General features: G+C 44.7%; 1 protein-coding gene across 2 annotated transcripts in view; it reads left to right on the plus strand.

Annotated features, from left to right (window-relative positions):
- The window catches only part of SLC44A1 (solute carrier family 44 member 1), a 73,857-nt gene extending 65,998 nt beyond the window's left edge, over positions 1-7,859 (plus strand). Inside the window, exon 16 of one of the 2 annotated variants that reach the window (XM_032675888.1) lies at positions 7,670-7,859. In XM_032675888.1, coding sequence (XP_032531779.1) covers positions 7,670-7,723 — 54 coding nt within the window. In that variant the 3' untranslated portion in view covers positions 7,724-7,859. Of the gene's footprint in view, position 1; positions 6,746-7,669 lie in introns of those variants that run through there. The other variant, XM_032675890.1, reaches the window with a different exon arrangement.
- Positions 7,860-16,715: the final 8,856 nt, after the last annotated feature.

Raw genomic sequence — 16,715 nt, forward strand, 5'->3', positions numbered from 1 at the left:
GGCCTCTGGAGCAAGTTCATCTTGAAACTAGCCAGCCATATTGGAACCCATTGACATTCCAAAACAGTATATATATACATATATACATACATATATATATATATATAAAAATAAACAGCCAAAATCAGAGAAAAGGAACAGGGATTTAAAACTTTTTTTAACAATTATTTTTGTGAAACATGTACTCTTTTCATACGGGTGGCTTTTACAAGCAGCTTTATCATTGTTCCATTTCTTAAATTATTGATTGTGGTCATGGAAATGTTGATTCTTATCTGCTTGGTATTTTACAATCTGGAGGAGGTATCGTTGTAAAGATAATCTGAAATCATGACTAGGTTTAGAGACAGATTTCCCATGACATTGCTAATCTGCTGAGACTTTTACTTGTTTTGTTTCTTTTTAATTTGCATTAAATTTGGGACAGTCACATGTACAGAAAACCTTGAAATCAAGAAAAGTCTTAAATTTAGTTTTTCAGAAGGTGGTTTCAGTGAGAATTCATTCAGTTCAAATTGGTTTGTAAGCAGTTATTTTACTTTACAACCCTGGCAGGGCACAGTTTTGTTTACCAGTATCAGACATCACAATAACCAACTCCTCAGGTATTCAGGTGTGTGGGAGCCCTTGCATCTCCTATTAAACAGAACCTACAAAATGGGGACAGATAATTTTTATATGCAATCAACTTCCTGCTTTACCCTACTTGCTCCTCATACCCGTTGCCCTCTATCCTCCCCTTGAGTTCAGTAACCTCCTTCACGCTTCAGCAGTGTTCCTTTGAAGGGTATGGATTCTGCATATGGGCAATTGAAATAACAGATTGTTAAAGCTCAGTCTTAGCCATACTCATGATTAATTCATGACTAGATACAAAGATGCTGAGGAGGGGAAGAGAAATGAACTGTACTACTGTACATAAAAAAGTACTGTGTGCTTCATTTCATTTAATGCCAGAGAGCTCTGGGAGGTAGAAGGGATCATTCCTTGCCTGTTGTTTGATCCATATATGTATGTACTGTAGTGGGTGGCTAAAACGGGAAAGGGCAGAGAAACATTTCTTTGGAAGTGTAGCTGCCAGGATAGTTATCTGAAGTTATTAAATAATGACAAGAGAACATGCTTTTTTATTATTAGTAGTAGTACAAAATTTCTTTTCAGTCTGGAAGCTCACCAGATATGAATGCTAATATTCAATTATTCAGCATATTGTAATGGTAAATGCTTAAGTGTATTTGCTAAGAATTCATGATCTGTCTATGCTATATATTCCTTTTGTTACAATTTTTTTAAGAAAACTATTTTTGTTAATGTAAAGTTAATATTTCAGAGCAGAATTTTTAAACTTATTGCACTAAGTACAAGCTCTCTACAAATAAACGATGCCTCAATGGTACAATCACTCCATTCAAGAAAATCTTTTGAAAGAGAAAAGTCTTTCTACAGAAGCTTTGTAATGGAGTAGAGAGGTATGTCTAGGTAGAGACATGCACAACTCATGTTATCAAGGTTTAGTAAATAAGCAGTTATTTGTGCTTCCTGTCAGAGGATCAGACTTCCAAATTGCTGCTGAAGATTTAAAAAATTATGTAGTATCATGTAGCTAACTAGTGCTCTTATCTTTTGGCAATAGTAAAATATTTCACTTTTACTTCCAGAAGGCATTCGATAACTTAAATTTGGTAGGTTTTCTTTCGGTAAGCCAGTTAAAAGAAGGATTTATACTTTTCATATCACAGACCCCAAACTATGTGAGAGGTGTGAAAATAAAGATACATGTAGAAAGGATAGCTGCTGGGGAGGCAGAGAGACAGAATTACTCAGTCCTGGAAGCACTCAGACACTCATTTAAGTGAAGCATATCGGTACCTCCACTAACATCAGAAGGGCTCTCTAAGTATTGAAGTTGTAACTTGCACATCTGTGTAAGTGCTAACTGGGCTAGAGCTTCAACCTAGGGATTCAGACTGGAGCACTGGTGAGGCTTCTCAGTGCAAGTCAGAGGTCAGACTTGCCTAGAAGAAGCACTGGAGCAGTCTTACTTTTGTGGAGAGGAGACCTTCCTGCTGTACCAGTGTCTAAGACAGCAGTGGCTCTCAACACCAATATTTGTGTAGATCAGGAGGGTTTAACCACGCCAGAAATTTAAAAACTGGCTTAGATGAATCCTAGAAACTGGATTCCAAGGCTAAAAGACTTATCAAGTACCCAGTTGCTTCCAGAAAAATTAATTTTCTTCTTGTTTGGAGGCTATTGGAGGTGCTTAATCAAAGAAGCCTTGTATTCTGCGCATTTTGATAAAAAAGTTCTGCCATGACTGATCCCGCAAGTTTGTGTTCCCTGCTCACTGGAAGTCCTGAGTGGGGACTTTTCTCTGTAATTGCAACTAGGACTGCAGTTGGAAACAAATTTTGTATTTTTGTATTACTTGACTGTGCACCATTTTTATAGTAGTTTATCCTGTCTTAAAAATAAATTTGTTTTATTTACATGGTGTTTAAAAGATACAGGCAACACTTTTCTATGGGTAGTTGTAATGTTTAAGTGAGAAATCTATATCATTACGAAGTTCTTAATAAAATTGTGTGCACCACTCTTGAGTGTATATCTGGCATGCAGAGCTTTTAAGTCATGCCAAAAAGGCATTCCATCCACATGCAGATTTTCCAGTGGCCCTTTAAAGCTTTTGAATGTCCTTTGAAGTTCATTTGCAACCAAACTACAAGCTGCCCTCTTCCAGCCCTGTCTTGTGCAGGGAGATAAGCAGAAGACAGAGTTCTGAAGAGACAACTTTTCAGGAGAAATTGAGACTCTGCTTTCCTTTCCTAGTGGGGATAGCGGAGTGAGAGGACACTTTGGCATGTAAATTGCTATAGAAATGTAGGCAGTAGGGGTGCTGGGCTCTGCCAGTTGTGATGGATTCAATACTTTTTTTTTGGCTGTTGGTTATTATAAAGCCAGTATTGTGGACTGCTTTGTGGGAAGCAGTCTAGACTAACTAGAGAGCGATGCTGCAGCGAGAATAACAATGCAGGAGGAGCAAGATGAGACAGCTGAAACAGAGAAATCATCTCCTTGGCAAGTCCATTGAACTAAGTACTGCTTGAGGACTGGAGATTTAGACTGGACAATCTGGGTTTAGAAACAATCAGTGGGATTACTAGTTCCCAGCCGTTGGTTTCCACAGATGGTCTGTATCATAGCCTCTGACCAACTAGGTTACAAAGGGAAAAAAAGTATACAATTCTTTAAATTGCTAAAATTTTTACACATTATTTTACTCACTGTTTTATTTGGAAGCTGAACAGCAGTGTGTAATCTCTATTGTTTCTTCCAACCCTGGAGGATTTTCTTTTTTTGTTCTTTTAGGTCTCATTTCTGTATTGGTCTTTCAGTAAAGGAGTGCCAAGTGGCAGTGTCAGCTCCCCTTTGCCCCACTGATCTTACCACATTCCCTCTCACCTTCCTGAGACAATGATTTAGGATATCACCTGGACAATGAGAGGGGGAGTAGGTGCTGAGCTAAAGTCCTAAGGTAGGATTTTTTTTTTTTATGATATCACTCCATCACTGTGGTTAGAAGTGCAACCCATCTCTTCTGCAGTTTCACTGCTGCTCCACAGCTAGGCTAAACACTATGGCCAGCTTAGAATTGCATCTTCAGCCTTCTCGTAGCTCCCAGCTGCCAAAAACAGGATGAGGTTTTAAATGTGGCCTTAGCTTAGCATAGTGACTGAAGGACTTTCTGCATTAGGGAAGTGCATCCTAGAAGGGAGAACTAACAGTGGAAAACCCAGTTAAAATGCTGTGGTGGGTTGACCCTGGCTGTTACATAAGCTGCTACTCTGTTGCTCAGTCCCCACAGCAGGATGGGAGAGAGCAGTGAAAGGACAAAAAGCACTGTTATAAAGGCAGTTCATTAAGTAAGAGAAAAAAAGGAAAAAAAAAAAAAAGAAACCCAAGTGATATAAAGGCAATCACTTACCATCTCCCACCAGCAGACAATGCCCAGCCAATCTCCAAGCAGTGGCTTGAACCACCCCAGTTTTATAGCTGAGTATGACCTTATGTGTTATGGAATATTTCTTCAGTCTGTTCAGGTCAGCTGTCCTGGCTATGTGCCCTCTCACCTCTTTGCCCAACTCCAACCTACTCTGCTGGAGTAGCAGAGTGACAAACAGAGAAGGCCATTCACCCAGCACAGGCACTGCTCAGCAACAGGTAACATTGATAACATTGTGTTATCAAACACTCCTTTGGTTGCAGATCTGTAACACAGCACCTTGTAGGTTGCTGTAAAGGAAATTAACTCCATCCAGCCTAACCCAGTACACAGGTCCACTTACCCAGTAGTTAATCCAAGACTTGCTCCCTGCATTTCTGTACAGCATCTTCTCAGGGTGGTTACTTCTTTCTGAAAGGGCTTTTTTTGCAGCAGGCAATTAGCCTGCTCCACAGTGCTCCCTTTCATGGAGGGAGCAGGGGATGTTAGCTCTTACTCTTTCAGCACATAATGGGGATATAACGCAAAAATGAGCCCTTTCTGTATCAGTGTTCTGGCAATTGAGCAGCCAGTGTTGGAGACAACATATTTAATGTGCCCTCAGGGCATGCACTTTAGTGGTTTGCTCTGAGTGGTTATGATGTATTCTATGAATGTATGTTATAGAGTCAGAATAAAATGCATGTAGCAGACATATACTTGTCATCCAGTGAGCATTTGATTCAGAGTGCATATTACATGCTATATTGAACATGGCACAGTCGTTTTGAGAAACAATCGTAAGATTTATAAGTAGATACCTGACAGCATTCCTGTTTTTTAGATCATGGCTTTGCCTGTGCAGATAATGTTTACTAAATCTAAGTATCAGTAGCCCATTGTTTCTTGAACAGCTTGTGTGTCACATTATCAACACAGAAATCCTATTTCATCTTTGTGAAAAAAAAAAAAAAACAAAACGCCAACCTTGTGTTTCCCAACACAAGACCCAACAGACTTATTTGAAGCATTTCTTGCACTCAGCTTCTTTGTTGAGATGATGAAAGTTTACTCTAAATATGTCATTTCCAAATGGTTTTTCAATTATTTCATCTCTGCTGTTATTTCCATCACATAACAAGATTATGGAAACTAGTAAATCTATATTTCTTGTGTTCTGTAGCGAATACTGTTCTCAAGGTAATTTTTTTCTTTTATACTTAAAGAGGTGAGAGAAGAGATGAAACTTATCTCTTGTGATATGGGTCACGTATAAAAGGCAGAATTTCTGGTCTGGGATGGAGCTGTGATGTGTCTTGCAATGTTCGCAAGCTGATGCAACCAAGCCAAAGCTCCTCAGAGACTTTAGGATTATGAAAATATTCCTAGGGACAATTGGTAGCATGAATCAATCTGAAAATACCCATTTGGAGGCTAAACTATTGGAGGCATTCATTTGGCAGAGATCTGCTAAAAAGGAACTAGCAGAAAACCAGTAAACACCCATCAGATTCTACTCCTCTGTCTCACTGAGGTCAGGTCATTGAATGTGAGTGTGATGAGCAGAATTTGGTGTTTTAAGCATTTGGTACTTTTCTACAGAAACATGGGACTCCACTTAGAACCAAAGTTGCAAGAATTCAGAGCAAAAGTACCAGCTGACTTGAACAGAACTAGTCTTATTTCAGTAATGTTAAAGACAGCTATGACCTTTCTAAGTATGTGGCAGCATAGGTAGCTGCCATTCCTCAGGTGGACAACCTCTGTGGCTTGAGTGGAAATAGGGACAGCTAGGGAGTTATTCCAGAAACACTTGGTGAGATTAGCAATTTTGACTACTTGTGAAACCCAGCAGAAATTGGGAACTGACTGGTGTTTCCACTGAGGTCACAGTTTTTAACTCTCAAATACCATGTGTGGGTCCATGTTAGTATTAGTTGGGTCCCTCCCTGCTGCTCAAACTGAAAAGGAAGAATATCTCTCATTTGGGAAACAGTGCTGCAGACAATGTTGTAGTGTGTCCTGGGGGAGTGAGGGAGTAGAAAATAGAAAGGTGGCTTTGTTTCTAATGTGGGCTAGAAAGCAGAGACCAAAGGTTAGGTGGAGCCATGGAGAGCAGGATTTCACAGGTAGAAAATATTCTGCAGAATCTTCACAATAGTTAAGGAAATTCATGTTCCAATTCAGACATCTCACAGCAACATCCCCTGTGTCCTGCTTTTATTTTGCCATGGAGCTCTTCAGAGCAAAAATGAAGGTGGAATCTATACCTATAGAAAAGAATTATTTCTGTATGATGGATTGTGTTGCTGATTACAGAAACTACCCTAAGGAAAATCTTCTGAACATATTTTAAAGGCTTGACAGTACTTGCATTGTCATAGTCCATCAAAGCTTCATCTGAAAACGAATTTTTCATCCTCCTTCACTCATACTTCTAACAGGGCAATCAAATCCCTGGACTGACTTAGTGATTTACATTGAATCAAGATCAACTAACAAGTACTCCTTTTTCCAGTGGAATGCCACCTCCTTTGAAAATGGGAAAAGTAAATGTGACACTGTTTATTGTTGTCTTGGGAACTTAAAATGTTTTATACTGCAAGCTGTGAATGCAGGAAGAGAAGAAAAATTAACAGTGCTGATCTAATCTTAGATTTTCTGTGTAAACGGACATTGTGCCAGGATACTGATGCAAAACTGTATTTTAGTCTAAGAAATGTATAGATTTTTTAATGTATCAAAATAAAGTTTTCCTTTTAAGTAAGAAAGAAATTTCTCTGTCTTCCATGCGGGGTGCTTAAGTCCCACTCTTCTTAACAACACAGTCTCAAGTTCCTGAGAAGCAAGCAGAGCCCATGCAAGTGTTTGCCCCGGCTTCACTTTGTTCTGTGCCTGCCCTTTAGCTGAGTAGCTGCAATAATGCTGGACATGTTGTCCTGGTGCCAAGAGAAGCATTGTGATGCTTAATGTTTTCCTAAGATGGGTGTGCCAGTGGAGTTTTGTAGAGCAAAGGTGGGGTTTTTTTCACAGTCTTTCTTCTCACTGATCATCTGCTCCTCAGCTTCTCTCCAGCATGTTGGAAACTGCCCCTCTAGGCCAACATTTTCACCCTTTATCAGGTTCCTTAGCCTGCAGGGTGTGCTGAAGGTCATACAGAAGCAGTTGAGAAGCTTTTGCTGTGGAAAGGGAGAGGCTGCAGTCACACATGCACAGGAGTCCCTTGCTCATACCCAGGACTCTCAGGACTGCTGATGCTGTCTGGAGCAGATTGGCTAATAAAGCTTTGCCTCACAGGGACAGCTATGGGGGAATGCAGAGTAGGGAGGGATGATGGAAATCTTGTTATGTATTATGAGCCATGCAAACTGCACATCCCAGTGCAGCACCTCTTGTGGGACAACTTCCTTGTTCTGCAAGGTCCTGTACCTGCTCCCCACTCTGCAGAGCCGTTCTAACAAGCTTGGATAGCTAAAGATGGATGGTGAGTAGAAGCAATAATAGTACCTGTGTGATCTTACCAGCAGAGGCATCTGCAGTCACAAAGATTTCTTGTGCTCTCCTCTCCATCCCATGGGCACAGCAAATTTCTGCTTCCTTTGCTGCCAGTTTTTTTTTAATACACTAGTAAGCCAAGCTGAACCATGTTTTCTTGCTTCTATTACTCTTCACTGCAAACCACTTCAGCACTGCATTTGCATGAGATGGTTTACTTTGTCTGGAAACCGCTGCCACTTCTGAACTGGAGACTGATACTGTTGGGGCCGCTCAGTAAATACCGTCAGGATGAAAAGGACCAGGCAGCCCATCAGACAGGACCTCTGCACACAGGCAGGGTCCCATGCTGGGGACCCAAAGTGTTCTGCTGCATGTCAGTGTTCTGCAGTTCCTCTGAAGGTATGTCCTCTTGGCTTGGAGTGTCTGTTTCATGGGTTATTAGTGATGAATCTGCTTGGCTGGGTGGGTTTAGCTGTGTGGAGCAGAAGGGACTCCGGAGATACCCTTCTTCAGCACTAGAGGTGTTAGGGGAAGGAAGCATAACATAGCATACAGATTATAAAAACCCTGCCTGGTTTCCACTGGATTTTGCATGTGTCAGAACAGAACAGAAGCTTTCCTCACCCTCTCTAGCAGTGAGGGACTGAAGCACTGCCTGCAGGGATTGGTGCTGATTCCCTCAGCTCGGAAACAAGAGTTTCATAACCTCCAGGGGAAAAAAAAAAAAAGAGGAGGTGAGGGTGGGCTACAAGTGGGCTGCAGAGGGCTAGCGAGAGAAGTGTATGTAGGGAGGACAGAATGGGACACAAGACTTGAAAGGAAAACCTCAGGGTACGGTGGCGGAATGAGCAAGAAAATCCTGCTCACACTGTGAGTGGGAGAGCAGGGGCCTAGAGACAGAGGTCTGGAGCTGCAAAAGCAAGATTTGTCCTTCAGCCACACAGCGTTTCCCACTGCCAGGACATTCTGCATGCAGTATGCACGTACCTGTGAACACCAGCCTCGGGACTCACTCCCTGGCATCAGCAATTGCGGAACAGCACAGGCAGGTGCCTCCTCAGATCCCTGAGCAGCCCTGCTCTCCCACGGGAGATGAAGGACCAGTCTCCTTGCTTGCAAGACAGCACAGCTCCTTGGCCACTGCAGGAGCTCTCCTGCCTCGTGTAGAGGATGGGGCACTCTGTGTGCAACATTTAGTGTGCAGCAAACAGGCTCCTTCTCTGAGCCAGTGAGGCCAGATCCTGTGCTGCAGGAGTCTGACACGGCTCCTTCCCTCCACCACAGGCCACTGAGGAGCTGACCCAGTTTTAGTCGCTGGTATTTAGATGTTTAATGAAGATTAGGTAGTGCCCAGGGAGAGATTATTTAGAATTTCTAATTACTATTTAAATTATGAATGTGTGAAATGGATGGAGCTTGCAGTCCCGCACACAGAACACCTGAAAAAGCTTTTTCTGACACCTACTGCCATAATCTCCCTCTAATGCTTAGTTATTTTCTACCTTAGGTATACTAAAAACATTCATGGCTAGGCTTTGTGAACAAAGATTTAAGAAGGCTCTGTCCATGTTTGTTACAAGCACGCTGGTGGCTAATGAGGCCAATACGAGATAGACATATCCGATTGCAAAAAAAAAACAAAGTGGAAGAAAAACCAGCACCAGGGCAGATTTTCTGATTTTTTGGAGCAATCAAATCTAGAAATAAAGCTTATGACAGAAGCTACTGAATTGTTTTATCTCACTATCTCAGATGACAGTAATCAAATGGAAGACAAATAAATGGGTGAGCAGGTATTTTACACTGCAGTCCTCTGAAGAAGAAGTCACAGGCCTGAACCCTCTGCCCTACCAAAAAACAAACAAGTAAACAAACCCACAGACAAACAAAAAACCAAACTAGCAATCCCAGAAATAGTGATATTTCCTGGTTTTAATTGCCTTTCTGATGGCTCTTAGTTGTATTCTAGTTATAAATATGAAGTCCTACATACAAACTTTGGGCAAAAAACATCCAGTAGGCATTGGCAATGCCAGATGAAGCCAACTCTCCTGACTGCAGGGCCTGCCATGTCCCCCTCTCTTTGCTCCAGGGGCTTCCACATAAGAGAGGGAGATGTGGACACCTGCCTGGGGCCAACACACTGCTGGTCCATGTGGGGCTCATCACGTGCTGTCTCTGTGCCTCCCTTTCCTTCAAGATGGGGATGCCATGAAGGCCAAGTACATTAAAAGTCAGTCTGCACTCAGATTCTGCAGGAGGACAGACGAACTAAACAGGGGCAGGTAAGGCTAGGTGTGAAGCTGAGATCTAAATATGCCTCTCTGCAGCTGCAAGAGGCAGTGAATTGAGTGGAAGTTTCCCAGTGCAAGGGAAATGATACAGACATGAACACCTCAGACTCATTCCTCATCTTATAGGTAAAATATCTGAAAGCTCAATCCTCCACTAGCAAACTCCCTCCGGTCCTGTAGTGGGTCTTGGTAGCTCATTAAATATGTGAAGTCATCCTGACTTCCTTTCACCATAAGTCATCTACTGATTTGTTTATGACATTTCGGTTTCAGTGAAAGCTTTCCTGGCATTGGGATGCAATTCAGTATGCCACAGTCTTCTGTGTCAGGATTCATTGCCCTTACTTTTCATCAACAGAAGGAGAGAGTAGCAATGTCAGTCACAGGGAAGTAGGGAGGTCTCAGAAGAGTATCTTGGGAGAATCTTATTTAAGCCTCTGATAACTGGAAGCAAAGTGTACACAAAGCACTCTGTGAAAGAACCAGACCAGAAACAAGATCTCTCAAATCCCAGGCTGGGAACACCACTAGAAGTGCCTGCTTTCTGCAAGAATTAAAATTCACTTGTTGAAAGGCACTGCTGGGTCTCTTTCAAGCCTCTCCAAATTGCACTACCACAAATGACAACAACAAAACCTGACTGTAGTACCTAATGTTGAAACATTGCTGGAGGAAGTAAAGGGATTTCAAAGCATGAGTTTGCTGCCTGTTCTGTAAGGCCTGGTAGAAGGAATGTGGAGGAGTGCCTCCTTCTTACAGGCAGAGAAGTCCACTGTCTCCAGGCAAGGAGCATCACAGCTTGCTTTTGAAAGCTCTGGTGTTGGATCTGTTCATCATGAGACAACAAAAAGACCAGAAAACCTCAGAGGGGTCTGTATTGCATTGCAGCAGGAGACCAGCCTGCCAAAAGAACATGTAAGGTTCACGCTGTTTATGATGAAGAGGAAGCTTGAGAGCTTTATCAAAATATAATTTGCTCCCCCCCAAAAAAACCAGCACAAGAGTTTGCAGGTCTGAATTTCCCAGAAGATGCACAGCTTGAAAAGCTGTTAAGCCTCTTAAAGAAATAATAAGGAATCAAATCTTGAATGAAGGGGGTAGGAGAACTATACACAATAATTCACATAATTATGTTCGTGGGCCAGGGCCCCCCACCTGTGCGTAACCACCATCTGAACTTGCTTTAAGAATAGCACATAACAAGGCAAGTAAAAAGCACACATTGAGTTTTCGAGCCGTGGGGCAAAGCAACTCCTTTGAAGTGAGTTGAACATTTGATAGGCGGCCACAAGCTGTGGTTGGCCTCCAGAAGTGCCCCAGCCATGACACAGTGAAGGAAGTGGGAGGAAGGAGGGAATGGACTGATGCCATGCCAAGCCAGAGGCAGGACGTCAATCAGGGTAAGTCCCAGCAATGGCAAAGCCTTGTTCAGTGTCCAGGCTGCCATGGAGCACCTTGGATTTGCACCCTGTAGCTGTACCCACCTCCACTGAGGTCCTGCAGATGTTTTTCAGCTAACCCTTCTGGAGGGATCAGGCAACAAAGGCAGTCAGTAGGGAAAAGGCAATGGAAAAGCCAATAAGGAAAAAGCAATAAGCAGTAACGAGATGCCAGAATTCGGAGAAGCTCCTCAAAAATGGGCTGCTGGAAAGCTCAGAGGAGATCCAAGACCCAAGCCATGCTTATGGGCAGGATGGCAGTGGTGTGTTTCTTTGCGGGGTGAGTATCTGTGCTCATAATTACAACTGCTGTAATAAACACAACTGCTCCTGCTGGCAATTAAAAATAGGTTGGTTTCGGCTGGAATTAAGCATTTTGCATGAAGGTGTTTGGGAAAGTCATATGAAGACAAATGAGCCCCTGCAGTCTGAGCATCACTGGATTTGCAGCAGAAGAAGCTTTCAGAGACACCCCCCTCCCTTGGGTGTCTTACTTTTGCAAGGGGGCAAAGCTGTCCTTGCTACCTGTTCTGATAGAAAAAAAGGTTAAGAAGGTCTGGTAGAAGAAATGATGCAGTGCTGCAGGCCAGGACAGAGCATCTTGCTGTGATAGTGGTAACATATCAGGCAAGGGGTGCAGATATACCTGTGCTGTGCTTGTGCAGACTGCCTAGAGGAAGCTGTTAAAAATGATAAGCACTTCACACCGAAGTAGCCTACTTTTTGGGAAAAAAAAGAGCAACTGCTCCTGAGCCAAAGGGTTAATTTTTTCTTATTACAAAATCCTAGGCAAATACAAAATTTTTGTTTTCACTCCTCCAGATGAGTCCTGCCAACTCACTCAGCCTAAGGGCACAACTCGGTACAAGGCATAGGCAGCATCATGAGCCTAAACAGCAACAGCTTCATCTGCTATTCTGTTCCTTCCTTTGCAGTCACAATAATGAAATCCAGGGGGAATTAAAAGTACCCTGGCCACAGAGCCCATCAGCTCACCATTGTAATGTGGCTGTGAGATACAGAACCACAGACTAGCAAGCACAATTAGCTAATAAGATCAGTGCTTCATCATAACCCCATTTTAAATGGGCTGCTGATAGAGTAATTTTGACGCCAAAATAGCATCACAGGAAATGCATATTCATTGAAACTCATTGTGTGTTCTATTAAGCAACATTACAAAGAAGCCAGCAAGCGATTTTCACCAGGGGCTGTCAGTGGGAGCAATTTCTCTGCAGAATGTTTGTGCTCAGGCCTGTGCCTGTGCTGATGAGAAAATTTTCTGTGTCGTACCCTTCCCCCAAGCACAGCCAGGAGGGCATGGTTACAAATGCCAGCTGTGAAGGTTTTAGGCTGCCCACAGCTCCCCTCATGGACCTCAGCCAGGAGAGGCGACAGGGCCTGTCCAGCAGCACATGGGCTCTGCAGTATCCTCTGTAAATTAAATTCCACCTGGTTCAGCTCGGTGTGCCTTGAGCCATGTTTAGTCCTGTGGGGCACTACGAGTCTGCTCTTTCCCCTGTGCATAAAGATCAGGAAACCAAACTGGCCATGCTCGACTGTTTGAGTGAGCTCCTAGAAAATGGAGGTAGCAGGGGCTGCCAGATCTCACCAGCAGCTCGGGGCAATGTACAACAGTGTGACAGTGCACTGCTTCCCACAGAACACGTGGATGCACAGCGCTCCCTGGGTTTGGAAGCTCCCCAGCAATGGTACTCACTGTCCAAACTGGCACTTCTTGGGCCAGCTCCAGCTCTGGACAGCCCTGTTCTGAGATGAGATGTGGTGCTGCAGTTGGGTGGTGTGTCTTCCAGTGACTCTTCCTGTGACCTGTTCTCTCAGTGCCCCCTCTGCCTCCTGAGGGTGGACTGCCCACTGTGCCAGAATTGCTGTGAGCTTTGCTACTCTCTTGCCTAAAGGAGCCTTGGCAGCTTGGTGACCTTCTGGCAGATGTCAACACTGTGTGCCCCCCACCTCCCTCCTCCTCCCAGGTGGGGCTGACTTCTGTCAGCATTTGTCCCCCACCACAGCCTCTGGTCCACACAGCTGGCATGATTTCTGCACTGGACGCAGCCAACCTATGGGTGCTGCCAGAAGCACAAACAGATAAGAAGCTCCCCTCCCGACTGGCCCAGCCCAGAGTCAGGAGATGGTGCAGAAGGCACTGTCACTGCCCGTACCTGACCTCCCCCAGGCCCTGTCCTTGCCTTCTCCAGTGAGCTTATCAGACTGAAACCCAAGGTGATGCACCAGAGGTTATTGCTCTCCAAGAGGTAGCAGAAAATTAGTGCTTGGGGCAAAGGTGATCTGCTACCTTTGAGTTTCAGTTCCAGTAAGTGTAGGTCAGGGTTAGGACACCTGTTTCACACTCACCAGCTTCTTGTGCTTAAGGAGAGTTTTGGCTCATCAAGCCCAACCCTGCTGTGTTTTTTTTTTCCTGCTGCAAATCTTTTGCTGTGCAGACAGAATTCAGTGCAAGATCTAAGAAGTTAAAGGGTCAGAGCCTCCATCCATTAGTACTCTCTGAAGCAGACACACAATCATATGCAAATGGTAGGCTCTTCAAACCAGGCACATAACAAATTGCAATAGCAGCAGTCACCTGTTCATGTGAAGGAAGGCATGCACAGTGCACAGACACTTTCTTGGGCACTGCAACTGTCTGCTTTCCATTGCAGGTCTCTGGCAACACACACCCCCTTCTAAAAGAGCATGCTGTGGAGCTTCTTCACTAATCAGGGTGGCCTCCCTGATCAGTGCCTATGGAGGGAGCCAGCAGGACACTACGGGCATGGGAAGTCTCCAGCTAGTTGCAGCATGGTTCATGCTGCCCCTGAGGCCAGGCAGGCACTGTGGGGAAGGGGAACAGGACTGGGTTCATCTCTTCCCTTACAGAAATGTGCTGGTGATGTTGGGGTGTAGTCGGAGCTGGCTGTCCTAGGGAGGAAGATGTGGGGCTGTCACCAGCTGCTCCTCAGGCTTTCAGGCCATCCACAGCTCCCAAGAGGAGAGCCAGGATTGCTGTCCATGCCACAGCCTTTTGCTCCATTGCACCCAGGCTGTGATATCTGTGGGTACAGGAGCTTCCTCCTCTGCAAAGTCCCCAGCACCCTGTTCAGCAAACCAGTGTTGACTAGCAGACAGAAATGACAGGTCATGGATCACATTTGGTGCTACAGCATTCCTTCTAGGCACTGATCACAGGCAGGTAACCCACTGTTCTCCTCTAGCCAGGCAGACTGGCAAAGACACAGTGCCATCAGCTGGGCATTTGATGCCACTTGCCTGCAGTCCAGACACTTTCTTAGCAGAAGGCAGGGATTTCATATAACCTCACCTTTTGGGGTCGTCAGGTTTGTGGCAGACAACAGCGTGTGCAGAGCATAGGCCTGCTGTAGGTGAGGAGGGCAAACCACTCTGCAGCACAAAACCAGGATTAGAAGGTGTTGAGCCCACTAAGAGGGCAGCAGCTAATTCTTGCTATGAAGTAGATTTAGGGAGCCTTTTGTCCTCCATGCTGCACCCCGCCATCCACCAGCACTTACTTGCCACATGAAGGCAGGCATGGCAGCAGTGGTGCCCCTGGCATTAGCAGCAATCTGCCAGGGGTACAAAAGCCTTTGCCTGCAATTTGCTTTGGGAACCTCTTCTGTGGAAAGAGGAGGTCCAGGTGGCAAGCTGAAGAAACAGTATTCCTTAAGCTTTAACAGCTGGAGGACTGCAGCTGACTGCACAACCCGGCAAAGTGCAGACAGCCTTGAAAACCTGTTCAATTATGCTCCTTTTCTTCCACACTGTAAGTGGACTTTTCACTGGAGTATGCCAGCACATCTCTCCCTGAAGGTGAGAGCTCATATTTCCTCCTCTCCTCAATCCCTCCTGCTCCCTGTCTCTCCACTGGAAAAATAGGCAGCAGCAGACCCTTTTTCCAGGTGTACTTTCTTTTATGCCATATGAAAAGCTTCCCTTTCTCTGTTCCTTCCTTTGCTGCTGCCTCTGCTCCTGCCCCATTTTTTTTTCCCTTCTCACTCTGCCTGTCTTCTTTCTGCTCCTGGCTGGCTGCAGGGCTTCTCAAAATTTGGGTTTAAAATGGGAAGTGACTTCTGGACTTTGTGGCTCTGGGCCAAGCCTTCACAGGCAGTGGCTGAGAAAATTTACTTATTCACTGCTTTTTGACATGGCCAAAGCTTATTCTAACAGGCACTTTGGCATGAGAGGAGCAACTTCAGAAACTGACAGAATGATAAGATTTGAAGAACATAGCCTTCATCTTCGTGGATGGATTCCTCCTGAGGAATATACTTTGTTTTCACATAAACAAAGTATCTGTTTCTTTGCAGCAGCTCTCATGACTTCCCTTGACTCTGCTTTATTTGAGTGGTGTATATGGCTATGTCCTGCCTATATCAATATATCCTGTCTTCTGAAGAATTCCTCTCTCTGTCTCAGGGCAGGGGCCAGGGGGTGAAGGGGTGGGGCAGAGAATGAAGTTCACACTAGTTACATGAAATTAAAGGCCAAATTCTAGTGAGCTGGGTCCTTTTGAAACTTACCTCAACCAACAGAAGGAATCAGTAGAAGAACAAAATTCACAGTGGGGCAGCATCCCAGAGACGGCACAAGCTCGGTGGTGTTACATTTTAATATCAGCACCGTGCTCAAAGCTGCTGTAAAACCATAAGACTACATTTGTGCCTGTATCTCTGTAAAACACCATCACTGTGAAAAGAAATTGTTATTTCCTTTCAACACTGCAGTGGTTTTGTTTGTTTGTTTGTTTGTTTAGAAATTGGATTAGTGTACTCCGAGATAAAGACAAGTTGCCTTACAGGATGTCTAACCTAACATATGTACACGATACAGACCCACAGAACGGCTGGGGTTGGGAAGGACCTAAAGGATCACACGGCAGGGCAGCACAGCGTGACATCTGTGCCTGTATACTTTCAAGCCTAATCGGCAAGAGAGGAGACCTAATCAGTGGAACAGGGAGCAGCCAGCATTCCCTAATCCGGGACATCCGGGAACCGACAAGTTTTAAGGATGCAGTAAACCAAGGTGTTGATGTGTGTCCGTGTATACCTTGCTAACTTGGCAAAATGCTCACGGTCCATGTGTCCTGTAGCTGAACTATGTTCATTATGAAACTTAAACTCACGCCTAGAGCTCAAAAAGAGCCCTGGCCAGGGGAAGACCCTTCCCCTGACGTGGGTTACGTAACTCGCATGGAAATTTACTGTCCAGTTGTACCAGAGGGGCTGCACTTGGGAAGTCACCGACTCTGAATTGCTCTGTGTGAATAATGGCAGGAGAAGTCCCGTGGTTGTGCTCGATTTGTGCAGTACCACCGAGCGCCCAGGCTCGCACAGCTCTGACACAAATAACCCGCGTCTGTCTCGGGTGTGTGGCTTGTTGCACACCGGGTGACGAATCCGATGTTGAGGACCACGCTCCCGCAGCTGGCGGTGCCGGGGGCAGAGGCTCAGACGTGCCCCGCCGAGG

The sequence above is a fragment of the Chiroxiphia lanceolata genome, chromosome Z, assembly GCF_009829145.1.
Source record: "Chiroxiphia lanceolata isolate bChiLan1 chromosome Z, bChiLan1.pri, whole genome shotgun sequence".
NCBI classification, from domain to species: Eukaryota; Metazoa; Chordata; class Aves; order Passeriformes; family Pipridae; genus Chiroxiphia; species Chiroxiphia lanceolata.